At 59.1% G+C, this 26,810-nt stretch overlaps 1 protein-coding gene across 14 annotated transcripts; it reads left to right on the top strand.

Annotated features, from left to right (window-relative positions):
* IKBKE (inhibitor of nuclear factor kappa B kinase subunit epsilon) lies at positions 1–24,844 on the top strand. Of its 14 annotated transcripts, none has more exons than XR_015142871.1 (23): positions 88–365; positions 927–1,001; positions 2,928–3,047; positions 3,693–3,833; positions 4,176–4,305; positions 5,836–6,017; positions 6,945–7,105; positions 7,891–8,001; positions 8,309–8,488; positions 9,120–9,316; positions 10,517–10,581; positions 10,670–10,761; positions 10,884–10,970; positions 14,087–14,162; positions 14,278–14,373; positions 15,506–15,641; positions 16,119–16,195; positions 18,585–18,624; positions 19,510–19,611; positions 21,272–21,368; positions 22,068–22,180; positions 22,383–22,454; positions 24,053–24,844. XR_015142871.1 is itself a non-coding variant. In XM_086342839.1 (22 exons), exons 3-22 carry the CDS (start codon positions 2,961–2,963, stop codon positions 24,084–24,086), a joined length of 2,151 nt encoding a protein of 716 aa, XP_086198965.1. In that variant the 5' UTR covers positions 1–365; positions 927–1,001; positions 2,928–2,960; the 3' UTR covers positions 24,087–24,844. The 14 variants fall into 14 exon arrangements, 4 of the variants coding, with proteins under 4 accessions (XP_086198965.1, XP_086198963.1, XP_086198966.1 ...); XR_015142872.1 differs by having other exon boundaries at positions 18,463–18,624; XR_015142878.1 differs by having other exon boundaries at positions 14,278–14,390.
* The last annotated feature ends 1,966 nt before the right edge of the window (positions 24,845–26,810 follow it).

Raw genomic sequence — 26,810 nt, 5'->3', positions numbered from 1 at the left:
AGGCGAACCAAAGGGAGATACAGAAATAACACCCCGCAGCCCACCACAGCCGCCCAGCCTCAGTGCCCGGCCTCTTTCGTGGCTCAGACCGGGTTCTGTTGCCTGCACTTGGGAACTCAGAGCATCCTCTTTCTCCTTCCTGCCAGGCTGGTGGCAGCCGCCAGCTGCCTCTGTCTCTTTAAGAGAGAGAAGGAACGAAATCAGGAAGTGGGAGAGAGTGGAGAGCCGAGGGCTGAGTTTCTTCAGGTCTCCGAGACCCGTGGCCACCAGGATGCTACGGATGTGGCCCGTGCAGGGCAGCAAGCCCTGAAAGTCTGGGGGTGCCTCGCAGTCCCACAGCCTGCCTGTCCCACAGCTGAGATGGGGTGAGTGTGCAGAGTCCACGCTGAGGGGAGGAGGGTTGAATGGGGGCGTCTGGGAGCCAGGCGGCTGCAGGACAGCAATCAGCGAAGTGCCAGGGTGCTGGCCGGCCAGGGTCGGCTCTGCGGGCTCCTGCCCCTGCCGCGTATCTCTCTGAGGCTGCTGCCCCCTGCCCCGAGGTGCCCTGTGCACCATCTCAGATGGGCACCCTTGCAGAGGACGGCTTGGAGGCCCTGAGAGGCAGGGAGGGTTTTACAGCGCAGAGGAGAACTCAGACACTCCCGTCCAAGCGTCGGATGCCAGCCTCCAGCGCTGCCTCTGTAATTTCCTTTTCTGCCTCCCTTCTGGGGCTGACTCTCACCTCTCCTAGGGTCCTGCTCACTGGCCCGAGCCCCTGGAGGGTGGGAGTGGCAAGGACAGTCTCCTGGAGCGGGATCGGTCTAGGCTGGAAACCCCCGGCTCTGTGGGGGAGGGTGACAAACAGGAAGGGGTTAAAGGGCTGATGGAGGCTGAGAGTGAACAGCGCCCAGGGCTGCCTCTCATCCGCCCTCCTCTTTCCGGTGCAGCTCAGCTCCTGGACTGGCCACAGACAGAAAGCACAGCACACTCTTGCCGGGGAGAGTCTCTGCCTGATCCGCGGGGTAAGTGCTTCTGGCGGCTGTAGCACCTGGAGACGGAGGGGGAGGGGTGGGGCAGCTGGTTCGTGGCTCCGCTGCCCACCACCCTCTTCGGTCCCAGCACCGCCCTTCTGGGCACCAGCTGCTGCGCTGGGGGCCGAAGAGCATGCACACCTGACCAGATGTGTTGCTGTCGGACCTGGGCACAGCCCTGGCGGGACCAGGAGAGAGCCCAAGGCACGCCAGCCCTGTGGGACTCTGCTCTCTGCGCCAGCTGCCCTTCCCTCGCACCTACAGCTACGCAAGGCCCCAGCACCAGCCCTGGGGAGGACTCTGGAGGAGCTGATGCCTCCCCTGGCTGGACCTTCGGCCTTGATTTCAGGATATCCTACCTGGTTCCTCAGCCCCAGGCCCGCAGGCTGATTCCTCCACAGCCTTGGAGGGGAAAACCTCACCAGCTTATTTCTGCTGAGCTATTACCTCATCTTCAGAGAGACTCATCCCTTCACAGCTTCTATAAAACGCAAACACCAATCCATCTTCTTAAACTGGAATTGACCCCTGATCTCTCCAAGTGGCCTCTGGCTCAAGGGATTGACCTTCTTAAGATTCCCATTAAAAAAAAAAAAAGCTTACAGAGAGAAGGCTCGAAGCTAAGGAGCCGTGGGATTCCAGGCATGGTGACCCTAGGGTTGACCACCTTTGAGACGGTAGAACAGGAAGCAGCTCTGGCTAGTCCGGCCTCATCCGAGAGTATCTAGGGGGTGGGGGCCCCTCTCATGAAGACCAGCCCTGGCCCCGCTCTTCAGAGCAGCCCTGAATGTAACTCCTGAGGCTGCTTGCTCTGCAGTCAGTTGATTGAGAGGAACTGGCGTTTGGGGAGAAGGGCGTGGGGGCAAATACGGGGAACAGAGCCGCAGAGGGGTTTCAGATCCTCCAGAGGCCGCCAGAGCTTCTGGATGTGATGGTCTCCTGCTTCCCCTAACCCTCCACACACACACACACACACACACACACACACACAAAAACACCCATGCATACATGCTCACACACACACACACCGTGCATACATGCTCACTCACACACACACACACCCGTGCACACATGCTCGCTCACACACACACATGCTCACAAACACACACACCGTGCATACATGCTCACTCACACACACACACACCCGCGCATACATGCTCACTCACACACACACACCCGTGCACACATGCTCGCTCACAGACACGCTCACACACACACACACCCGCGCATACATGCTCACTCTCACACACACACACGTGCACACATGCTCGCTCACACACACACACGCTCACACACACACACACACCCGCGCATACATGCTCACACACACACACAAACACACTCGTGCACACATGCTCGCTCACACACACCTCCCTGAGCAGCGCTGACCTAGCCAGGCCGGCTTGCTGGCCGTGGCTGACAGCAGCAGGAAGTGGTGGCCCCGGGAGCGCTGGGGAAGGCCCCGGCTCGTGTTGCAATCCTGGAGATTTCTGGTGATGTGGGTGACGCTGTCTGACCTGGAGCCGTTCCTTCAAGCACTTTCTGCTTCCTGGGACAATCCAGGCCTGGATGCCAAAACCCAGAACTGCCAGTGCGGAGGAGAGGTGGCAGAGAAACGGGCTTGTCCCTGCAGAGTGGCCTGCCTGGGGTGGGGACGACAAGGACATGCGGAGTCGGGAGGGGACAGAGCCCTGCGAGGGGACCGGGCCAGGCTGTGTGCTGAGGGCCTGGTGGCGGGGCTTCTTTTGGGGGAAGTTACTTAGTCTTCCTGTGCTTTCCATTTCTGCCCCTGCCCCCTGGCCTCCGGAGTGACTGTGTGGAGCCCCTCAACGGGGTGGTCTCGGGCACAGCTACCAGCTGGGTCCCCAGTGTCCATCCCGGGTCAGGGGCCGCCCTGGACACCAGTGTGCTCTTTAGGGCGGAAGGCGGCCGGCCGGCCGGACGCAGGAGATGCAGAGCACCGTCAACTACCTGTGGCACACGGACGACCTGCTGGGGCAGGGGGCCACGGCCAGCGTGTACAAGGCCCGCAACAAGGTGGGAACCCCCCCCCGGCCCGCCCTGCCCCGCACCCGGGAAGGCGGTCCCCAGCGGGCCTTGGGGTTGCGGCGTGTCTGGGCAGGCTCCTCTGATCTGCACTGTCTGAGGCAGGGCAGGGGTGCGGGGGTCTGAAAAGGGCTTCTGGGGTGATGCCCATTGGGCACGCTTTGGGGCTGGAGAGAGAGGGACAAAGACGTAACCCAACGTCCAGGGGAGCTGGCGGCAAATCTAGGAACAGCAGTGGGGCAGCAGGACCCGTTTGGATTTAACCTGCCTTTATCGCATTGACGGCTGTACTGGATACATGAGACGCACCGCACTGTCTTGGACTTAAGCGCTGAAGCCAGACAGGACGGTGCTGCTAACAGCCCGTAGTTACTGCCAGTAGCAACAGCAGCAGTAACACAAACCGGCCCCTCCCGGGTATCAGGTGTGCCAGGGTCCTGTCATCTCCCCGTGCTATGGTCAGGCCTGGCCATGGGGCCCCCTGGGGAGGGGAAGGAGCTCAGGGTGGGAGCCCCCATCCCCAACCAGGCTACCCTGGCTCATCCCTGGGGTTAGCTCTTCCGAGTCTGAACGGAAACTGGGAGGCAGGGTGTGCTTCCCAGGGCAGGGGTGCCACTTCTGTTACCCCCACGGCAGAAATCTGGGGAGCTGGTTGCTGTGAAGGTCTTCAACACGGCCAGCTACCTGAGGCCCCGCGAGGTGCAGGTGAGGGAGTTTGAGGTCCTGCGGAAGCTGAACCATCAGAACATCATCAAGCTCTTCGCGGTGGAGGAGACGGTGGGTCCGGTGCTCGGTCAGAGGAGTGCAGTCTTGTCTTTGACCCAGTCAGGTCACGGAATAATAGAGACCCGGCACACACTCATAAGTGGGTCACCTAGAGAGGAGGAAAGGCTGCCAAGGGGCTGGGGGCACTGCACAGGACAATCAGGCTGTGGTGTGGGGCCTAATCAAGGAAGGCTTCCTGGAAAAGGTGACCTTGGGCTCAGTTTGAGGTCAGAGGAGGGAAGGCCAGCCAGAAGTGGAAACCTATAAAATGGGGGCTCTGGGCCCGTGGCCGAGCCACCGCAGCTCTGGAAAGAGGAGAAGTGCCCTCCCCAAGACCCCGTCCCTCTCCCACAGGGGGCTGGCCGGCAGAAGGTACTGGTCATGGAGTACTGCTCGAGCGGGAGCCTGCTGAGCGTGCTGGAGAGCCCCGAGAACGCCTTCGGGCTGCCCGAGGACGAGTTCCTGGTGGTGCTGCGCTGCGTGGGTGAGCCCCTCCCTGACGCCCCGGGTGTCCCCTCCCCTGCCCAAGCCAGCCCCAGACCCCGCCCTCAGCGGCAGGCAGAGTCCCAGGGGGTGTGCTGTTTCTGGAAGAAGCATCCAGACACAAGAACGCTGGCACCTAAGAGGCGCCCCGCGCACAGACCTGGGACAGACGCTAGTGAGCGGACAGAACCCAGGGTCTTCTTCCTGCAGACTGGTAGTTTACAACTCCAGTTCCAGAGTACAATTAAAAACACCGTTGTTCATGACGGCACGATTCATGATGCTGTTGTGATTCATAATGCTGTTGCTGTTCAGCTGCCCAGTCGTGTCCGACTGTCAGTGACCCCATGGACTGCCTCCCTGTCCCTCACCGTCTCCTCTTGGCTATTGTTCTTGCCTCTTGGCTATAATGAATAGTAATAGCCAAAGGGCAAAAACAATCCACAGGTCAGACAGGTGAATGGATAAACAAAGTGTGCAACATGCAGGTGACGGATTAACTAGTCTTAAAAAAGAAGGAAATTCCGACACTTGGATGAACCTGGAAGACACTGTGCTGAGTGAAAAAAGCCAGCCACACAAGGACAACTACTATATGATCCTTTTTATATGAGGAACCTAGAGGCACCCCACTCCAGTACTCTTGTCTGGAAAATCCCATGGATGGAGGAGCCTGGTGGGCTGTAGTCCATGGGGTCGCTGAGGGTTGGACACGACTGAGCGACTTCACTTTCACTTTTCACTTTTCACTTTCATGCATTGGAGAAGGAAACGGCAACCCACTCCAGTGTTCTTGCCTGGAGAATCCCAGGGACGGGGGAGCCTGGTGGGCTGCCGTCTATGGGGTCGCACAGAGTCGGACACGACTGAAGCGACTTAGCAGCAGCAGCAGAAGAGAGATTCAGTCCATGGCAACAATAAGTAGAATGTGATTGCCAGCGGCTGAGGGTGACAGGGTGGAGAGTGAGTGCTTAATGGGTGGAATTCCTGTCTGGGACACTGACAGAGGTCTGGAGACACACGGTGATGCTGCACAGCCATGTCAATGTATTTAATGCCACTGATGCGTACACTTAAAAATGGTTAAAATGTAAATTTTGTTAGGTAGGTAGTTAGTGTTAGTCGCTCAGTCGTGCCCGACTCTTTGCAACCCCATGGACTGCAGCCCACCAGGCCTCTCTGTCCATGGGATTTTCCAGGCAAGGATACTGGAGTGGGGTGCCATTTCCTTCTCCATTGTTAGGTACAGTTTACCACAATTTAAAAAAAAAGATGGGGAGTAACTGAGCGCCCTCCGCTGGGAAGCAGAGCCACCATCCTCTCAGGTTTCCAGGGAACCACAGGCTACCCCGACACTCCACGCCCTCGAGACCCCTGTCCCTTGCCCCATGTCCATCTCTGTCCTCCTGCTGTTCCCGAGGCCCCTGGGGACCCCTGGGTGTCACCCTCTGTCCGTGGCTCCTCCCCGGGACGGGCCCCGCCGCTGGGCCGGCCCCAGCTGGAGCCACTAGCAGCCCCACGTCTGTGGCAGCGGCCGGCATGAACCACCTGCGGGAGAACGGCATCGTGCACCGCGACATCAAGCCCGGGAACATCATGCGCCTGCTGGGCGAGGAGGGCCAGAGCATCTACAAGCTGACTGACTTCGGGGCCGCCCGCGAGCTGGACGACGACGAAAAGTTCGTCTCAGTCTACGGCACCGAGGAATACCTGGTGAGCGGCGTGGGGGCTGGCCTGCGCCCTGGGACTCTCGGCGCCCCTCTGGGGGCCCCGTCCAATCCCCCTGGGGCCAGGAGGGTCATCCCTCACCCCTAACCCTAACCCCAGAATAATTCATTCTCTTCTCCAAGGCCAAAAGGTCAGTGCTGAGGCCTGCCCAGACTCCTTTCCAGGCCCCCTGCCCAGATCCCTGCCCAAACCCCCTGCCCAGACCCCCTGAATAGACCCCCTACCCAGACCCCCTGCCCAGGGCCCCTGCAGAGACCCCCTGCATAGACCCCCTGCCAGGTCCCCTGCCCAAACCCTCTGCCCAGACCCCCTGAATAGACCCCCTGCCCAGGCCCCCTGCATAGACCCCCTGCCAAGGCCCCTTGCCAGATCCCCTGCATAGGCCTCCTGCCCAGGCCCCCTGCCAGACCCCCTGCATAGACCCCCTGCCAAGGCCCCCTGCATGGACCCCCTGCCAGGCCCCCTGCATAGAACCCCTGCCCAAGCCCCCTGCCAGGTCCCCTGCATAGACCCCCTGCCAGGTCCCGTGCATAGACCCCCTGCCCAGGCCCCCTGCATAGACCCCCCTGCCCAGGCCCCCTGCCAGGTCCCCTGCATAGACCCCCTGCCCAGGCCCCCTGCATAGACCCCCCAGCCAGGCCCTGGGCTAGGCCTCCCTTGTTCAATCAAGCCCTTGATCAGATCCTCGTGGAGGATGGAGCCCTGCTGCTCACCACTTTCCCCAGAGCAGAGGCTGATAAGCCTGTGGCACACTCACTTTGGAGATGACCCAGGAGATGTATTCTGACAGTTCTGCTTCCTCCTGGAGGTGGGAGAAGGCAGTCTGAATGGGGGGGGCGGGCGGGGTTCCAGGGGTGCTCAGGCCCTTGCCCCCTCCCCGTCCCTGACTGCTCTTTGGTTCCCCGGCGGCAGCACCCTGACATGTACGAGCGGGCAGTGCTTCGCAAGCCCCAGCAGAAAGCTTTTGGGGTGACTGTGGATCTTTGGAGCATCGGGGTGACCCTGTACCACGCAGCCACCGGCAGCCTACCCTTCGTCCCATTTGGCGGGCCCCGGCGCAACAAGGAGATCATGTACGGCGACCCATGGGGACCCACGGGGACCACGTGGCAGGGGGCGGGCCTGGGCATCCCGCTGGTCCCTGCTGGGTCCCCCATTCGGCCTCTGACGGTGGGCCCAGAGGGCCTGGAGTGCACACACAATCCCTTTAGATGCTTGGATGTCGGTCCATCAGACAAGAAGCCACGCCTTGTCCCTGGCTGATGGGAGACCACATCTCAGTCCAGTGCTTCCCTTGAGCCCCACCCCAACCCCACTTGGGCTGACCACATCTCAGCCGAGGTTCCCAAAGCAATCTGTCCAAGGTCACAAAGCCTGCCAGGGCAAAGAACAGGGTGGGGGTAGGAGCAAGAATCCAGCCTCCTGATCCCAGGTCCCTCGGGGTTTCCCGCTGTCTTATTCAGAGGCTGTGGCTGCTCTCACTGAGGGCACCACCAGAGAAAAGAGGTTTCAGGTGGATTTGCAGGAAGGTCGGTGCTCCTTCAGCTCAGGGGTCAAGCCGGGCGGAACCGTGCTAAGTTAGGGAAAGGGGAAGGAGTCTGCCTTGGGTCAGGGCTGGCAGGGTAGCTGGACTTTAGAGGAGGGAAGGGTGGACTGTGGGGTGCAGGGGAGGGGACTGACCAAGCACAGCACTGGCACGTGGGGAAGCCAGGCAGGCACGGATGAGTGGTGAGGGGCTGATGAAACAGACAGAGGAGCCAGCAAGTCTCTGAGCCTCCAGGCCGAGTCTGTCCTCCCTTGGAAGCATCATGGGCTGGGCAGGGGGTCCTGGTGACCTGGTCCTGCCCACCCACCCCAGGTACCGCATCACCACAGAGAAGCCAGCCGGGGCCATTGCGGGCACCCAGAGGCGGGAGAATGGGCCCCTGGAGTGGAGCTACACCCTGCCCATCACCTGCCAGCTGTCCATGTGAGTGAGAGCCTGCAGGAGAGGGGATGCGGACCCCAGCCCAGCCCTGGGTCCTCCTCTCAGCAGAGGCCTGGCCCAGCAGGAGCCCCTGCTGTGCCACTGGCTTAGGTTCCCCCTTCTCCCTTCCCGGCCCCAGTTTCTCCCCCTGGAGCTGGAAGACCCTTTGGCTTTTCCTCCCCACCCTACCCTGCCACGCCCGCTCAGTCCTGGCTCTCCAGGGCTTTCTCAGTCCACGCCCCCATTTACCTCCTCCTGGAGGTTAAGTCTGGGCCCCCAGCCCCTGACTCTCTCCGTGTCCCGGGGGCAGGGGTCTGCAGAGCCAGCTGGTGCCCATCCTGGCCAACATCCTGGAGGTGGAGCAGGCCAAGTGCTGGGGCTTCGATCAGTTCTTCGCGGAGACCAGCGACATCCTGCAGCGAGGCGTGATCCACGTGTTCTCCCTGCCCCAGGCCGTCCTGCACCGCGTCTACGTCCACGCGCACAACACGTGAGTGGCGCAAGCGCGGGGCCCCTCCTCTCCGTCCCGCCCCCCACGCCCCCCAGCCCCGCCCCGGGCCCAGGGGCCTGTCCCGCCGGGCTCTGTGGGGCGCTCAGATAGGGAAGCTTCTGGGTCCAGTCTCAGGTTGGGGAAGTACTAGTTCCATCAAGTTAACCACTGTTCCTTGCTGGGAACTTGAGAGATTCAGCAACCTTTACAAAGCTGACGTGCATTAGAAACCTCTTGAGGGGCGTGTGTGTGTGCAAGCACACGCTCACCGCCAGTGCACTCCCCAGTGGACTGCTCGTAGAACCCTTTGTTTCTGGAGCTTGCTTGGGGACTAGGTGAGTCCTACCTAGTCCTGGGTGACCCTAGGGGACAAGGCTCCCTGGGTGCCTCTAGGGAGCGTGGTAGGAGGGGCCGTGAAGGCAGAGTCTGGACACTGGACTTTGTCTCCATCTGCTTCAGGACACCACCTCTACCCTTTGTCTCCCAACCCTGGAGAAGAAAAATCTCCCAGTCCCTCCCTCTGAAAAGCAGAGCCCAAGTCTTAGCTGTGTGTGGGTCACCCTGACGCTGATTCCTGCCTGTTGACACCCCCTCGCCTCCTCCTCTCCTGCCTCTGTTCCTGGTTTTCTAGGATAGCCATCTTCCTGGAGGCCGTGTACGAGCAGACCGGCGTGGCCCCCCAGCACCAGGAGTACCTCTTTGAGGGTCACCTGTGCGTCCTCGAGCCCGGCCTCTCTGCTCAACACATCGCCCACACCACGGCGAGCAGCCCCCTGACCCTGTTCAGCACAGCCAGCGAGCCCCCCAAGGGGCTGGCCTTCAGGGACCGTGAGTAGGGCCATCCAGGCTGGACCTTTTCTCCTCCTCACTTTCTCTTCCAAGGGCCAGAGGCTTATAATCCAGGATATTGGTTCATTTGATTTGTGGGTATGTCTTTGGGCCCCTGGGGTGTGGAGGCATCTCTGGGTTCTAATTCCGTAAACGCCTCTGAAATGCCGTGGGACTCGGGCCGGTGGCTGGACCAACCTGCGTCACGGCATCCAGAGATCTGTGATAGAAACTCCAAGGGAAACAGGGAGGGCTGGATTTCACCTGCTGTCTTCAGTCCATGCCTGACGGGAAACCTCTGAGTTTGTGTTGGAGGCGCAGGGGCCCAAGCTGCTGGAGAGAAAGGCAGGCGGTCAGGGGCCCAGAGCTCTGTTCTGCAAGTTCTAGCAAAAAATCACTCCTCGTTTGAATGATGCCAATTTCTTCCTCCTTCTCAGGGTCCCCAAGGCTGGGAGGGGAATTCACCTTAAAACCCCCGAGTGTGAGGAGTGTTAGTCACTCAATTGTGTCCCACTCTTTGGGACCCTGTGGACTGTAGCCCTCCAGGCTCCTCTGTCCATGGAATTCTCCAGGCAAGAATACTGGAATGTGTTGCCATTCCCTTCTCCAGATCTTTCCCACCCAGGGAGTGAACCGGGGTCTCCTGCATTGCAGGTGGATTCTTTACGGTCTGAGCCATCAGGGAAGCCCCAGTTCCTTCAGTCCTGTGGGACTCTGCGACCCCAGGGGCTGGGAGGAGTGGTTTGAGTCTCTTTTCTGCTGCCTTGGCTGTCGTTCTCCAAAGTGGGCACAAGGGGGCAGTGAGGGGCTGCAGTTGTAAAAAAAGCACTGCGACTGCACTTTGCTCAGTCGTGTCCAACTCTTGCAACCCCCTGGAACTATACAGTCCTTGGATTCTCCAGGCCAGAATACTGGAGTGGGTAGCCTTTCCCTTCTCCAGAGGATCTTCCCAACCTAGAGATTGAACCCACGTCTCCTGCATTGTGGTCAGATTCTTTACCCGCTGAGCCACCAGGGAAACCATAAAGAAGCACACTCACGGCATTTAAGACTTAGGAGGTGGGGCTCCAGGCAAGCCAGGAAGCTGGAGGCGGCCAATAGGCGGTGCGGGCCGACTGTGAGCTGGGGCTGGGGAAGACGCGCTCAGACCTCGCCCAGGGCCAGACGGGCGTCCCTCCCTGACCTAGTCTTCATCCACAGCCGCTCTGGACGTTCCCAAGTTTGTCCCCAAAGTGGACCTGCAGGCAGATTACAGCACAGCTAAGGTGAGGGGGCGGCCGCCGGCTGGCAGGGAGGAGGGTTCCTGCAGGGGTCAGGGTGCAGGATGTCACCCTGCCCCGCTGTGTGTTTCAGGGCATCTTGGGTGCCGGCTACCAGGCCCTGCGGCTGGCACAGACTCTGCTGCGGGGGCAGGAGCTGACGGTTCGGGGGCTGCACTGGTTCGTGTGAGTGCCCTGAGGGCTGGGTGGGTGGGCAGGAGAGGCAGCCCAGGCCCCCTTCAGCACCGCCCTGGGGCTGGGCCCTCGGTTCCAGAAGGAGGCAGCTCTGATCGGGCTCCCTTCGGCAGGGAGATGCTCCAGGCCACGTGCAGGCGGACGCTGGAGCTCGCGAGGATGGCTCTCCTCTTCCTCAGCAGCAGCCTCGGCCCTGAGAGGTGGGTGTCTCCCGGGGCGGGGCCGCAGCGGGCGCGGGGCTGGCCCCTCTTCTCTGTCTGTTCCTCTCCTGGGCTTTCCAACAGTGCCCTTTGCCTCCTCCAGTTCAGAGCTGCCAACCTCCCTGGCAGGCTGAGTGGAGAGAGCATGCCCCGCCCCTGCCAGCTGGCCGCACTCACCTCCCCCGCTTTCCAGTCCCTCTGGGCTGTGGGCCTGTGAGGACCCTGCCCCTCAGGCTCCGAGGCAGCGCCCCTGCCTCCAGGAGAAGGGGCCTCTGTCCTCCCCATCCGCTCTCTGAAAAGTGAGACCCTCAGCTGCCCCGGGCCCTGGGGCAGGGCTCTGGGAGAAGCACCCACACCCACACGGGGCCCCTGGGCCCGCAGGACGGAGGTGCAGGCAGGCTCATCCCCAGTATCCTCCTCCCGCCTCCCCTGGGCCTCTGCGTCCTCGCCTCCAAGGACTCCCTGTCCCAGTCCTGGGAGCTGCACACCCTCCACCCTCTGACTTGGGCCAGTTCAGGGTGATGGATTTGGAAAAGGGAGAGACTGGGGAGGAAGAAACCAAGCTGCAGGAAACGAGCCGCAGGAAGAGTCCCGTGGCCAGCGCACTGCTGGGCAGGTGCCCGCGCTGTGGTGCAGCTGGGAGAGGGGGCCCTGCGGCCCAGGGAACCCGAGGGCAACTGGAGCCATTCCTGGTGACAAGCGGTGACAGAGAGCAGAGGCTGTGCCGGACAGGCCTGGCCCCCCTGCCCCTCGTCCCGCAGCCCCTGTCCTCGGGAAGTCCTGGGAGTTCCCCAGAAGCAGGTCAGCACTGCAGACCCGCCTTCCTCCTGGCACCGGTCAGCGGCAGCTCTGACAGTGGACAGACAGGGCAGTGGCTGTGCACCGAGGGGGAGGCGGGGGTCTCCAGATGAGTCCCCGGCATGGCCGAGCCCCCGCCAGACAGTGGCAGAGACAAAGGGCTGCAGAGGGCGGGGTCGGCTGGCTGCTCTGGTGAAGCTCCTCTGGGCAGGGCTCTGCTAGGGCACAGAGCAGGCCTCCAGGGGTGATGTGGCCCCAGGCCTGCAGAGGGCCCCCATTTTCCTGGAGGAGACAGCCCTTCCCTGGCACGTGCAGGCGGCCGGACGGTTGGGTGAAGGGAGACTAGAAATGGGTAGAAGAAACCAGGGAGGTCTTCCTGGAAGAAGTGAGACTTTTTAAGGCCAGAATGTGAGTGAATAGCTGAAGGCCCTGTGCAGGGAAAGAGAAGGGGGCGGTGACTGGAGGGGTGGGGAGGTGCTGTGAGGTTTGCTGAAGCCGTGGTCATGGTGGAAGATGTCCTGCTGAGGAGCTGGAGAGGGACAGAGGGGAGGGGAGAATGCATGCAGCCCCAGGACCCAGTAAAATGACCAGTGAGGTTCCAGAGCGGGAAGGAAATGTGCAGAGAGCATTTGGGTGTTTGCCCGTCTTCCCTGGGCTGAGAGTGTGGGGCCCCAGGTAGCCCCAGGGCTGGAGTCGCAGGGTGTGCTGGTGCGGTTTCTCCCCATTGGGCTCCAGGGTCTCCCCTGAGGCATGGTGGGCGTGGAGAGTTCAGGGCCAGGAGAGTGCAGGGCCAGGAGAGTGCCTGCTCTGGGGCCGGTTTCGGCCCCCCAAGAAGGAGGGCGCTGGCCCAGGCTCATCGCTGACCCACAGCTGGTCTCCACCACCTGGTGCCTTCCCTACCTGGGCCCCTGTTTCCTCCTTTTCAAACTGAGAGGACTGACTGACCTCAGGGCCTCCCAGCCCGAGAGCCTCCCAGTCCTGTTCTTTGCGGGACATGCTCAGGCCGGCAGGCTCTTATGAGGTCTGATGACACTAGCTGCCTCCCACAGAGAACCCGAAACAATATTATGACCAAATCGCACATTGGAAGAGCCCAGGCACGTGGCACTAAGGGGCCGTCCTGCCAACCTGGAGCCTCGCCTCACCCCCGGACTTGAGCGCCCGCTCTGGGCTCTGGAGACGCCCGGGTACCCTGGCCTTTGTCCCAAAGCCCCCCTGCCATCTGTAGGCCCCACTCAGGCCCCAGGACTGACTGACGTGGGGACTCCCAGGGCTTCCCCACCAACAAAAAGACTGCTTTTGTGTTCTTTGATCCCACAATCACCTTTTATGGGAGCAGGAAGGAGGTTTCTGTCCCCATTATATGGGTGAAGAGCCTGAGGCTTGGAAGATAAAGTGATTACCCAGATCCTGCAGACAGGGGTGTGGCAGCCAGGGCTAGGACTCTGACCTGCCCCTCCCGACTCCTGGTCCAGCTGGGCTGGGCAGCCTCATCCTCTTCTGCACAAGTATCCCATGCCCTGAAATCCGTCCCTGTGCTGAACAGTCCATTCGACACTCTGTGTGGGGCGCTTGCTGGTGTGAGCACTGTCTTAGACATTGCAGGTGTGGTGGTGAGCAGACCTGCCCTGCCTTCCGGGAGCCCCCACCCCTTCCTGCCTGATTCTCTCCAATCCTCCTTCCTCCCCACCCCCGCCCTCCCAAAACACACAGGGTTCTCCTTCCCTAATTATTATGGTATAAAAACAGCATAATATGTTATGCTAATTGTACTAAGTTAGAAAATATAGACCAGCAAAAATGAAATTAAAATGCTATATCCTGCCACCGAAGAGACATGATATCTGCATATATCCGTGGTTTTCTGGTACCTGTGTGTGTTAACCAACATGGCATTTCCCTGTGCTTGCTATTTTATAACCTGCTTTTCTAAGCTTATGATCCTCCAGGTCAGTACATTTCATCTATAGGGCATGTCCATGTTCAGATTTCCCTAGTTATCCCCCAAGTGTTCTTTTCTGGCTGGTTTCACCCCAAACCGGGATCCAATCTGAGACCGCGCTTGGCGTCTGGTCGTTGTGTGCTTTTACTGTTGTTGTTGAGCCACTAAGATGTGTCTGACTTTTGTGACCCCGTGGACTGCAGCCACCAGGCTTCTCAGTGCCTGGGATTTCCCAGGTGAGAACACCGGAGTGGATTCCATGTCCTTCCCCAGGCAAACTTCCTGACCCAGGGATCGAACCCACGTCTCTAGCTTGGCGGGCGGATTCTTTGCCACTAAGTCCAATCCTTAGATCTGTTTTCACCCTTCCCTCGAGGTTTAGCGGCGTGGCCGGGGTGCCTGAGCTCCAGGACCTGAAGAGGACCGCAGAGCTGAGGTCCAGGCTGCGGAATGTGAGTGAGGCTGGGCTGATGGGCGGCCAGGAGCAGAGCTGAGAGCAGGGGTCTGGCCAGGCTCCCATCCGAGCCTCGCTGAGGACCCCACGGGGTCTGCCTTCGTGTCCCCCAGTTGGCCGAGGTCCTCTCCAGATGCTCCCACAATATCACAGAAACTCAGAAGACCCTGAGCGACCTGTGCTCTGAGCTGGTGAAGAACCGGGATCAGGTACATGAGGACAGAAGGTCTGTGGGATTTTCTTCTTGGCGGGCTGGAGGTGGGGCAAGGGCGGAGGCCGCAAAGGGCCGGGTGGCCCCGTTAGGAGTCCGCCCGCCTCCCCTCTTCTCTTGGCGAGGATGCTGGGGTCTGCGGATCGCGGTGGGGAACCCACGGCCCTCCCATGAGACTGCCCAGAAAAGGCAAGGATCTGGGGTCCCGCCCCAGCTGGGAGTTAGTGAATTACGAGTCTTAGAGGTGCAGTAGTTCTAATGGAAGAAACATCGCGTTCCCACCTCTTCGGAACCCTTGCTCTGGTCAGACCCTGGACTGGGTCCTCCTACTTCTATCATCTCAGGTCATCTTCAAATCAGTAATGATGCTACTACTCTTGTGCTCCTTTTATAGATGATGGGGCTTCGTAATGACAAAGGATAGGGCCCCAGGTCAGGTCTGCCTGCTTCCAGAGCCTGTATGGTTGGCCTACACCAGGGATTTACCCCTCTGAATCCCCAGTCTCCATTCAGACAAACAGGAAAATCCCCATCACCGCTTCCCCAACGGCCCGTGTGCGGAGCGCCTGCCTGCCTCCTGGGCTTTGACCAGGGCGTGGCCCGCTCCTCCAGCCCCCACAGTCAGTGTCTGCACAGAGCCACACGCCCCGGTCCCCAATTCTGAATTCAGAAAGCTCTGAACACCTCGGAGCTGATTCTTCACTGTCTTAGCTGCAGAACCTGCGCTAACTGACACGAGGCTCTTCCTGGTCTTTCTTTATCCCACTAAGTGACTGTTCTTACAGTCCTGAAGGTTGAAGGTGTGTGATGACGGGGTGCTGCCCTAGACTCCCCAGGGGCGTCCATGATACAGTGTATGCGTGCTGACCCACCTTTCTCAAATCAGAGGGTGGTTCTGAATTTGAAACACTTCTGGCTCCATTATTTTGGATAAAGACTGGACCTAGGATCTTGTCCACTCCAGATCCCAGGTTGGGGAGGGTCCTGGAGTCCACAGGATCCTGGGAACAAGCGTGGGCTCTCCAGAAATAGCGGAGACGGGGTCCTGGGTGGAGCTGCAGGGAGGAAGTGAAGCCAAACAGGCCGGGGGGTGGGGAAGAACTGCCCTCACACCCCAACATCTCCAACAGGGTGTGTCCTGGAAAAGAAAAGGACGAAACAGTCACGACCTTAGAGCCCAGGCTGAGAGGGTAGAGAGGTCATCTCCCGAGCTCCCTGTCTACAGGCAGGACCAAGGACCTGGAGTCATCCTCGTTTCAAACAAGGGTTGTTGCTTCTTTAAGTTCTTTCTCCTTGCGCAGAAAACACGACTTTTGCTTTTGCCAGGGGACAGAAGTTCCTCCTGGGCTCTGGCACGCAGGTGCCACCACCTCTCCTGTTCTGGGGCCCAGGGCTCCTTCCCAGAACCTCTTCTCAAGCCTTTTTGGGCAGCAAAGACCACCTTCCTGCCACGCGTCCTGCCTGGCTTCTTCTGTGTGTGTGTGTGTGTGTGTGTGTGTGTGTGTGTGTGTGTGTGTGTGAGAGAGAGAGAGAGAGAGAGAATAAACACAGGAGTGAGAAATGACTAGCTAAGCAGAAGATGCCTCAAACAGAAGAGTTACCCCACTCCCAGACTGGCCCCCAGAACTGTGGCCACCCAAAACGAGGCTCCTCCTGTAGGGAGACAGCCCGCTTCTCCCACAGCCGTCCCTGCCTCCCTCACCTTGACCCGTGCGGTTCGATTCTTCTGTCTCCTGCCCACAGCATCCAGCAGATTCAGTGCTGTTTGGACAAGATGTACCTCACCTACAAACAGTTCAAGAAATCCAGAATGAGGCCAGGTGAGCCGCGGGGAGAGCAAACCCCCTCCTCTCCCCTCCCTCCTTCCCTCCGGTTAGCTGGCTGTTCGTAATACCGCAGCAGCATCGGGTGGCGCAGCTGGGCTGGGGTACGGGAGGTGGGGAGGGGTGGGGGGCCCCCTACAGACCACTGAGGGGCCTGAGCCTTTCCTGCACCCATTGCCACCTGGGGGCTCCGCTGAGACCTGGGTGCTATAGGAAAGGCGGCCTGACCGAGACCCCCCATCTTCTCAGAGCACTTTATGGTTTAAGAAGTGATTCCCTGTCTGTGTGTCTCTGGCTCACTAAGGTCATCAAGCTTTCCAGAAAGGGGAGGATGAGGAGAAATACCAGTTAGCGTCGCTGGTGCAGGAAGGGGAGCCTGGGGAGGCCCCAGCTGGCTCGTGGGGTTAGGGAGGTAACACATTCCAGGAACTGACCCTCTTGCCCACGTGCCCCTAGCATTTCCTCATGTGCAGGAAATCGATGTTTGAGGGCTTGGGCTTGATTGCAAAGCTCTCTTCCACCCCTAAGATTATCTAAAAAGTACTGTCCCATAGAAATATAATGCCAGGCACATTTGTAGTTTTAAGTTAGCTAGTAGCCAAAATGTAAAAAGTAGAAACAGGTGAAATTTACTTTAATAATGTATTTTATTTCACCCAGTATATTCAGATTGTCGTTTCAGCATGTAATCCATGGAAACAATTATTAAAGAGATATGTTACAGTCTTATTCTGTGCTGAGTCTTCGCAGACCCTCGTGTATTTTACGCTTACGGGGCACCTCTATTCAGAAGCTAATTTCTTTAACAGAATTACATGTACTTTTACCAAAACAATAAAGCTGTGTTTGATAGGGAAAAAACGTTGCACACTGCTTTAGTTTTTAAATATAATCGAATTTGTTAAGTTAAAACAAAAATGCAGGTTCTCTGTCGTATCAGCTGCACTGGCCACACTCCAAGTTCAAAGCAGCCACACGGCCGCCGTGTTGGACATGCAGTTTCTGAAAGATGGTGGTCTCTCCTTGGGAGCCTCAGTCCTGCCTCTGGGTCTGACCTTGAAGGGAGCACAGCTCAGGAGATGGGAAAACCAAGACTGCCCTGTTCCTGAGGCCAGGGGGCCATGGGCTCAAGAAGCCTGGCCTGACACCCAGCTGACCACCTTTGCTGTGACGTTAGGAGACTTCCGGAGGTTTCTCTGCCTCCAACTCTGGAATCCCGCCATCTTGTGACCACTACACTGAGCACCTCCTGTGTGCTGGGCATTGTTCTATGGACAGTGGGTATATTTTTAAAAATTATGTGATGCTCATAAAAATCGTAAGACACTATTAACCTCCCATTTTATAGATAAGGAAACTGAGACACAGGAAAGTTAAGTAGCCCGAGCAACCTGGGTCCAGCTGCTTTGAGCCACCCCATTTTACAGCCTCAAAAAGAATTTCACTTGGATCAGTCTGTAAGAGTCCTTTATTCAAGTGTATAAAGAACCAGGACAAATAACACTTCACTGCCAACACCTGGGGAAAGATGGCATTGTAGAAAATGCCCCGTCATTTTCAGGGCACTTTCTCACTTTCCCTTCACTCCCATCCTGTGTGTTACAAGTGACGGATAAGGCAAAAATCAATTGCCTACAGCACCCTGCTACGATAACAGGAAGGAGGCAGACCCAGGCCTCGTCCCGGATCGCCTGGACCTCACAGTCAGCTGAGCGCAGGGCCCAGGACAAAGAGGCCAGGGAGGGAGGCGATTCCGCTATCAGGGGAGTGATGGGGGTGGGCAGCAAGAGACCCCCAGCGGCAGGAACCGCCTTATCACGTGTGTTTCTGCCGCTAACCAGAGGCCATTCCCCTGGAGTCCAGGAGAGGGCAGCACCTCCCCAGTGCAGAGAGCATTAGGCCGCAGCCAAGGCAGTGAGAAGCTTAGCCCTGCTGGCAACAGTGCTGGGCTGAGAAGGGAAGATCAAAGGTGGTGGCCTGGCTTGGGCGACCCCTTGCTGCAGAGCCCAGCTGTCCGCAGCCTGAATATTCAGGGACGGAGTCCACCAGCTGTTAGCATCTGCCTTGCGGGGAGGAGGACTGGATGAGGGGTCAGGTCACATCCTTCAAGGCCCATCTCATCCGCCGGTGCCCACCTGGAGCCCTAGGCGCCCGTCCCGCCACCCCCAATGAGTGGACTTGCCTGGCCCGCGTGGGCCTCTGCCTGCTCATAATGCAGGGTCTTGGGTGCTAGTCTCCCTCGGCCTGTCCTTCTGGCTCTGCAGGGCTGGGAGCACCGGGCAGGGCCCAGGCTTCTGCCTTCACCCTTGCAGCTCGCCCGGCCCTCGCGCAGTCTGCTCTGCTGACCGATCGCATGCGTGACCTCAGCCCTGTCTGTCTCCTTCAGGGCTGGGCTACAACGAGGAGCAGATTCACAAGCTGGATAAGTGAGTGGCCTGTGCCCCAGCAGGCGGGTGAGCCGGAGGGTGGGTGTCGCCAGGGGACAGTGAGTCTCTGTGCCAGACACGAGGTGGTAAAGGGCCCTGGCCCCAGGCCCCAGCTGGGCAGGAGGAAAGCTGGGGGGCACTAACTCTGGGGCCGGGTTGGGGGCGCGTTTCTCAGCAGCAGTCTTGATGAGACTGGATTGACTCCTGGTATGAACACAATTGTATGAGGGCTTTCCTTTCCTGTTGCCCTCGCTGATTAACCATGTACCGCTTTATGCTCTGGGCTCTTTCTGCTCTAGCCCAGGCTCTCCTTTGGATGTCCCTCTGCTTCTCTGTCTCCTGGACACTCTCTTCTTCCAGGAAGCCTCCCTGACTTCATACTTATTTGAGGACTCACCCCTGACCACACACACACACACACACACACGACCATCTCTACTTCTCTCTGGGGGCTGAGCTCGAGTGTGTGTGTATTTCTCAAGACCCCTGATCCTTCTTGCACATGTCTCTGCTGGGGTGTGCTGTGTGCTGGTTGCTCTGACCATCACCATACATGAGAGCGAGCACCATCGCCTGCACCCCTGACTACACACACACACGCACGTGCACATAACCATCTCTCCTCTCTGGGGGCTGAGCTCGAGTGTATGTGTGTTTCCTGAGACCCCTGATCCTTCTCGCACATCCCTCTGCTGGGGTGTGCTGTGTGCTGGCCGCTCTGACCATCACCATGCATGTGAGCGAGCACCGTCACCTCCTTTGGGGAGGTGGCCCTGCTCTAGGCCAAGGGGATGGACACTTGGGCACTGGAGGCACCGGGAGTCTAGGCTTGTGCTCCGGTGGCTCTGGCTGCTCATCTCTGTGCCTCGGTTTCTGTCTTTTCAGGGTGAATTTTAGTCATTTAGCCAAAAGGCTCCTGCAGGTGTTCCAGGAGGAATGCGTGCAGAAGTACCAGGCATCCCTGGTCACACACGGCAAGCGAATGAGGTAACACTGGGCCTCCCTTCTGAACTCGGTTCCCAGGGCCCTCCAGGCCTGGCCCTTCCTGGCCTCAGACAGCCCTGGGCTTTGCAGAGCCCCCGCTGAGAGGGAGGCGGTACTAGAGGAGCAAAAGCAACAACAAAGAAAGGTGGTTCTGTGGCCCTGGGTGGACCAGGCAGTCTGCTGGGTGATTTCTGTTAACTCAGTCTCACAAGGTCTGCCCTCTGCAGTGGACACTATCACCCCATTTCACAGATGAGGAAACTGAGGCTCACAGAACAGCTGCTGCTTTAATACCACACCACTAGTAAATAGCAGCCCCAGGACTAGCATATGGGTATGACCGCATCTAAAATCTAGATTCTCTCCCTCGTCCCAGGTGGTTGTGTTCAGAAGCCCCCTCTCTGGGGACTGAGATGGGGACACGTGGCCTGGGAAGCAGGGGCAGGCGGGCCCCCATGTGGAGCCCCCTCCACGCTGTCCCCTGTGGGAGTGTTTGGTTTCTGCCCCTCAGACAAGCCCCTCCCTGAGACGAGAGGGCCGCTTCCCAGGAGCGGCGGGTTCTGAGGATGGAGAGGAGACTCAGCTTAGAAGACAGCTTCTGCCTCCCCTGCCGGAGGCCACCCTGCATTCTGACCTAATGGTCTGGAGTTGGGCTTGGCCAGTGGGCTTTGAATGCTGCTCAGTGATTCTACAGAGAAGGCAATGGCACCCCACTCCAGTACTCTTGCCTGGAAAATCCCATGGACAGAGGAGCCTGGTAGGCTGCAGTCCATGGGGTCGAGAAGAGTCAGACACAACTGAGCGACTTTTCACTTTTCACTTTCATGCATTGGAGAGGGAAATGGCAACCCACTCCAGTGTTCTTGCCTGGAGAATCCCAGGGATTTGGGAGCCTGGTGGGCTGCCGTCTATGGGGTTGCATAGAGTTGGACACGACTGAAGCGACTTAGCAGCAGCAGCAGCAGTGATTCTGATGCGTCACAGGGCTGAGAGTCGAGCAGTGGCTGAAGCCTCCGGGAGCTGGCGTCCTTTTAACGTTGTGGGGCAGTGTCCTTGCTCACTCCCTTTGCTTAGAGAGAGAAGAGAATTCTTAAAGAGTCTTTTTAAAATTAATTAATTTATTTTAATTGGAGGCTAATTACTTTACAGTATTGTGGTGGTTTTTGCCATACATTGACATGACTCAGCCACGGGTGTACACGTGTCCCCCATCCTGAACCCCCCTCCCACCTCCCACCCCATCCCATCCCTCTGGGTCATCCCAGTGCACCGGCCCTGAGCGCCCTGTCTCATGCATCAAACCTGGACTGACAATCTGTCTCACATATGATAATATATATTGCTCTGGAGATGGGGGCGTCAGCAGGCCCTGGTTTGAGCATCCCAGAGCAGGCGTCTGGCCTCTCCAGAGCCTGACCCAGGCCCTCGCTTACTAAGCTTACTGGCTTGTGCGTCCCGGCCCGGGAGGGGCTTGCAGCCCCCACAGTGCTGGTTCTCCAGGACCCTCGTCAGCACCCTTACCTGGGGCAGGTGTGGGCTGAGGGCTCCTGGAAGGGCAGGGGCAGGGTGGGTGGCCAGCGCCCCAGCCTCTGCGTGGGAAGCCTCTCTGTGTCTGTGCTGGCCGGCGGTGGGCCGGGCCCTGACGCCTCTCTGCCCTCTCCAGGTTGGTGGACGAGACCAGGAGCCACCTGCGCCTGGTGGGCTGCTCCGTGGCCGCCTGCAACACGGAAGCCCAGGGAGCTCAGGAGAGCCTCAGCAAGGTGGGCCGCTTCGGGGCCCTAGCCGTGCCAAGCATGGCCGCGCCAGTCGGACGCCTGGGAGGCATCCGGGCCATTCCCCTGCCTCAGGGCAGAGCCGTGCTTGACCACGTCCGAGCACTCTGGTGTGGCGTGGAGGGTCTCTGACCCGCCAGGATAGAAGGCAGTGCCCAGCGTTCTCAGAACAAGCATGCTCGATAACAGGGCAGAGGCTCCTAAACCCTGGGGCATCTTCTGGGCCCCGTGCAACCTGGGAGGCTCCCCGAGGGAGGTGACCTGAACACTCCTTGGTCTTCTGATCTGTTCTGCTCAAAAGACCAACTCAGGCAACTCTGAGAGGCCACTTGCCTTGCCAGCAGGGACAGAGAGGGGCTGTTCTTCAAGGAGTAAGGCCCACACAGCTCCTCCTCTCCCCAGCACTGGACACATTCTTTCAGAGACGGTGCTGGGCTGCCCCCCACACCTTCTGCATCTTCTGACTCAACTGTGTCCTGACAGGTACAGGTCAGACACAGAGGGGAGCCTGACAGGGGAGCCCCATGCTCCCAGGATAAGAAGGGGGGGCTTGTGGGAAATTCCTGACACTCCAGGGATGTTCCCTGGGGATAATTTTGTTACGAGTTGCTTATGCCTCCCCGCACCTCCACTGCGCCCAGCACCTGAGCTGGCTTATCCCTTCTGACTAAAGTGTGGCTCTTTCAGATCCTTGACCGACTATCTCACCAGCTCCTGCAGGAGAGAACACAGGGGGCTCAGGCCTCCCCACCCCTGACAGCTCCTTATCCCAGCTCTGTGCTGAAGGACCTAGTTCTCCAGTAAGTGCCGGGCGGGGGGGGGGGGGTGTGAGCGTGTGAGCATGTGTGTGTGTGTGTGTTAGGGGCTTTGCCCCTTGCCAGGCCCGGTAGGCAGGAATGAGGCTCAGTGGGGCTGTCGGGGAGGGGGGCTCCCAGGAAAGGTCAGGCGGAGGCTCGCCTTGGTCCTTAGCCATCATTGCCTCTCTTGCTTGGCCTTGAACAGCATGCAGGAGCTCCATGGGGAGATGAAGGTGCTGGCATCTGACCTCCAGGACAACAACCGCATCATTGAAGGGTGAGGAGTGCCCGCTGTGCAGGGGTAGGGAGGCCGGGTCCTCAAGCAATCCTTGCCCCAGGGGGACAGGCCCCGTGCCTGCCCAGGCAGGTGTGATGACAGGGGTCCACAGTCCAGGGCTTTGACCTTGCCCCCAGGTTAGTCGGTGTGCTGACCAGGTGGAGGCTTTCACTGTGCTCTGGAGGATGTGGGTGGGCCTCAGGGCAGCCACGTGGATTTGTGGCCGTGTCCAGCTCTGCATGAACGTGGCCTCTACCTGACGCCCAGACCAGCTCCTTTAACCATACAACCCATCCTCAGAGTGGCGATGACCCAGGAAATGCAAAGCAGAGCTGGAAGAACTGGCTCAGCCTGCAGGCCCCCTGTTAGAGGCTCTGCGTCATCGTTAGACGGGAGTCCACTCCTGGGCTAGGGGAGGGTGGAAGTCGGGGGGATACTGGCAGATGCAGCGGGGCTCAGCCTTTGGATTTTGTGTAAAATTCACAAAAGAAAGCTGGAGAATAACAGAGTGACTGGCTTCTCATATTACCAAGTAAGCACCACTGGAAGGGAAAAAAGCCCTGCCATCTAGAAGTCTCACTTTCGAAGGTGCGTTTGAAAACCAAAGAGAAGGAAGGACACAATCTCAGAAGCAGGGGTGGTCCCGTTTACACATATACACACTCACACGTGCATACACGCACCTCCCGCGTCTTCCCCATCATCCTTACGCCTGTCACTTCCCCATCTGGGAACCAAAGAGTCTGCAGAGATTCCTACCGAGTGTGACCCTGCTTGCTCCTCACCCACCGTGCGGCCCCGGGAAGTTTCTTTGGCTCTGAGCTCCACCACATTCCCAGAGATTCCACCTCCTGGTGCTAATAAAGGGATTAAACGGGATGAGAGACGCACTGTGCTGGGAGGGAAGGGTGCACAGAGCCGGGATTCACTAAATGGCAGGTGTTCCCTGAGGTCCGCGGGAGGTAGGGAAGCTGGGAGCAGAGCTCACGGCTGCTCCTAGAGTTTCAGAGGGTCCTTGGGTTGGGGAGGCATCCCATGTCACATTCTGGCAAGAGGAGAACAGATCCTCCTAAATACCCACAGGGAGACGATTTGACAGCTTCTTAGAAAGATTTTCCGAAACAACCCTTAGGGGCAGGAAGTTCTAATTTTAGTGCCAACATAAATTTTCCTTGCTGTGATACGTAGTCTATTTACAGAGAGCTAACGTTTTTATTTTAGTGGATTTTTTTACTTCCTGATTCAGAGCTGTAACCAAAGAGCCTAAAGAAACCATCTGAATTCCGTCTCCCCTCCTCTTAACCCGAGGCCACAGTGGAATCCCCAGGGGAGCTTTTAAAAGGAACAGATGCCTGGGTCTTGGCCTCAGAGGCTCTGACTGCCGCTTGGAGTTGGGGATTTTCGTAAGCTTTCCCAGTGATTCTAAGGTGTAGCCAGGGATGAGAATAGAGTTCTTGTCAGGAGACACAGGCGCTCCGGGAGGAGAGCGGAGGGCCTGACCAGCCTGCTGCCCCTGAAAGCTGACGGTGCGGGTCCCCGGGCGGGGTTCTGGCCTCTCCACCTGGGCAGGAGACACTAACCGTGGCCTTTCTTTACAGGCTAAGCAGGATCCCACTGGCTCCTGACATCTGAGCTTGGGGATGTGCCCGCGGCATCCTGAAGCATTACGGTTGTTCAAGCACTGCCCGGCTGCCGGCACCGGGGACCCAACAGGACGGTGCCGGGTCCACCTCACCAGCCTACCTCCCTCCTGGCTGACAGCCGGGAGTCTCCAGCATTACCTTCTGCTGCCTTTCTTGGGGGGGCAGCGCAGCAGGCCCGGGAGCACCAGCCGGATCCCAGGCTGACCTGCACCCCTGCACGAGCCCGGAGCCAGCCCCCCTGTCTTCCTCACCGTGCAGCAAACCTGCCGGACGGTGGGGCCAAGGCTCCCAAACGCCCTCCCCCGGCCTGCCCCGGTGTGCAGGGCTTCACTCCTCAGGGAACAGAAGAGGGGGCCTCCCGGGGGCTCCCCAGGGGGCCGGGGCAGACGACTCCATCCCCGTCTTCCTTCCTCTTCAGGTGATTGATGTTGAACAAATGGACCTCCCCCGTCTCCCATGGCTGCTGAGGGTCACCCGTCGAGGAATCAGGCATGACGGCCCGATTTCCCATTCCCTCCAGTCAGACCGAGCCTAAAGCTGAGGAACGGGGTGGTCAAGGCCGGGGCTGTGTCTCGGGGACCTTCCCCTCTCCCTCTGGGGCACCACCAGATTTGGGGGTTCACAGCCAGCGGCGTCGACAGTAGCTGTGCCGGTTAGCACAGTCCCATGAGGCCGGAGCCCCGAGGAAGTCAAGGCCTGCAGCTTTCAGAAATGAAATAAACAGGACCCTTTTCTGGGTGGCTGTCACTGGGCTGTTTCTGGAGGCAAGGAGGGCTCTAGGCTGCGTGTGCTCGGGGATCAGGGAGGGCTCTAGGCTGCGTGTGCCTGGGAATCTGTGAGAAGGACTAGGAGATGGAGGCAGGACAGCTCACTGCCTTTCCCTGAATGGGAGCCTGGTTTCAGGGAGGCGCCCAGGGAGGCTGGTCTCCTGCTGGGGTCTCTCTTTTCTGGCTCCATGTCACTTGAGGAACTGTGTAAGGGCCTAGAACTGGCAGGGAGGGTCTGTTTGGTTTTTTTAACCTCCAAACCTCCATCCAAGTGCCTATTCCTTTCCACGCACCCCCTACCACTGTTCAGCTGGTCCTAAATATCGGTTGAGAGCAGTCCTATGGGCCATTTTGTACATCCCCTCTTTTGCCCAGAAGCTGGATGGTGCCAGGGTGTGGCATTCAGATTTGTGCATGTCTAGTCTTTCCCTTGCAGGGTACCTCCCTTTCCCTTCACCAGAGCCGACTACCCTGCTGGCCTAGGGGTGGGGAAGGGTGTGCAATAAAGTGGCTCCAGCATGGGCGGGAAAGAGTGAGGAGCCCTACTTGGCGCTTTGAAGCATGAAGACCCGGGAATCCTTCCTGCCTGTCTTTCAGGAGCTTCTGCGTCCTCAGCGGCTGTTCCGCCTGAAGGCCCTGCAGGGCGGCGCTGAGGAAGGCTGGGTCCTGGAGTCCGACGTTGTCTGGGCCGGTCCTCCATGGGAAGACCAGTGCCCTGTAAAGACCCGGGGAGGGCTGCTGGGTGTGCTTGCCTCAGGCTTCCTGGGTGCCATCGGGCCCTGGGTCACTCGGGCCGGGCGGGCTCAGGTCCTGGGTTCCCAGGAGCCAGCCGTTACTCCAATGGCCCTGGGCACCAGGCCCCCTCTGGTCCGCCCTGCCCACGGGAAGTGCAGCCGACACTCCTGGCTCCTCAGCAGCCCTGCCGGGCACGTCCCATGGCAGATTTTCCCTGGCAGCTGCGGCTGCTTCTAAGACCCTGTGTGCTGGGTGGAGCCACGGGATCCCTGAAAGCCAAGTGCGGATTTGGGGGAATGATACTATCCAGGCTCTATGAGCTCATGAGCAAAGGCCAGCAGGGAACCTGCAAAAGCTTCAGTGTGATCCTGTGCTGCAGAGCCCCTGACATGGGTGCCCCCAGCCCAGCAGGGTTTCTGATGCCCTCTCAGCGGGGAGCATGGAACTGGACCCAGGCCCATGACCTTGTCCAGTTCTTCCAGAACCTGGTAAGACCCGCCCCCCCAACCAGGTGTCTGATGACCTCTTCTCTCTGGTGATTCCTAACACGACACTTCAAATGCAGTGCCCATTCAGCTGCTGAGACGTCAATTGGGCACCTGCTGGGTGCCAGGCCCTGGGAGGGGAGCCAGAGCTTCGTGGCGACTTGGGTGCTGTGCCCGCCCTTGGGGAGCTCACCCTGATGGGGAAGGGCCCTTCAGCACCATGACAGCGGGCAGAGACAGGAAGGCACAGCTCGGGGGGCGGCCTGCGTCACCACCGCCAGAGGGCAGGGGTCAGGAAAGGACTCGGGGAGCAGGCGGCTCCAGAGTGAGGTCTTGGCAGGTGAGCAGGGTTGCCCGGCAGAGAAGGCATGGGAGGCATCCCTGGCAGGGGGGCCGACACCCACCTCGGTGTGGGAGAAACGGCAGGTATGTGTCTTGCTACAGAGCACGCTGGAGCGGGAAGTGGGCGTTGAGCACCGGGCGGAGCCAGATCCAGAAGCTGCGCCTTGGCCACACAAAGGAACGCAGGCTTCACCTCAAGGAGCCGTGGAAACAGGTTTTTGTAGGTCAAGCCCAACTGGTATTTTAAAGACACGTGTGCCTGTGTGGAGCGTGGACTGAAACTCCATGCCTACGGTTCTCATTTGTAAGATGGAGACAGCATCTTTCAAAGCTGTGGGTAGGGACAGATTCTGTGTTTCCACAAGGAGTCAGAAACACTCCCTG

The sequence above is a fragment of the Bos grunniens genome, chromosome 16, assembly GCF_055505025.1.
Source record: "Bos grunniens cultivar Pamir isolate PY7600 chromosome 16, Bosgru_T2T1.0, whole genome shotgun sequence".
NCBI lineage: Eukaryota > Metazoa > Chordata > Mammalia > Artiodactyla > Bovidae > Bos > Bos grunniens.
Note: the sequence above shows the minus strand (reverse complement) of the source record. Positions and strands in the feature narration are given on the sequence as shown.

Bases quoted from the DNA above. Each gene is read 5' to 3' on its own strand.
- IKBKE (XM_086342837.1), top strand. From the start codon at position 2,961: ATGCAGAGCACCGTCAACTACCTGTGGCACACGGACGACCTGCTGGGG. The intron at 6,018-6,944 runs GTGAGCGGCGTG...CCCCGGCGGCAG, and splicing joins ACGGCACCGAGGAATACCTG to CACCCTGACATGTACGAGCG. The intron at 22,455-24,052 runs GTGAGGAGTGCC...CTTTCTTTACAG, and splicing joins AACAACCGCATCATTGAAGG to GCTAAGCAGGATCCCACTGG.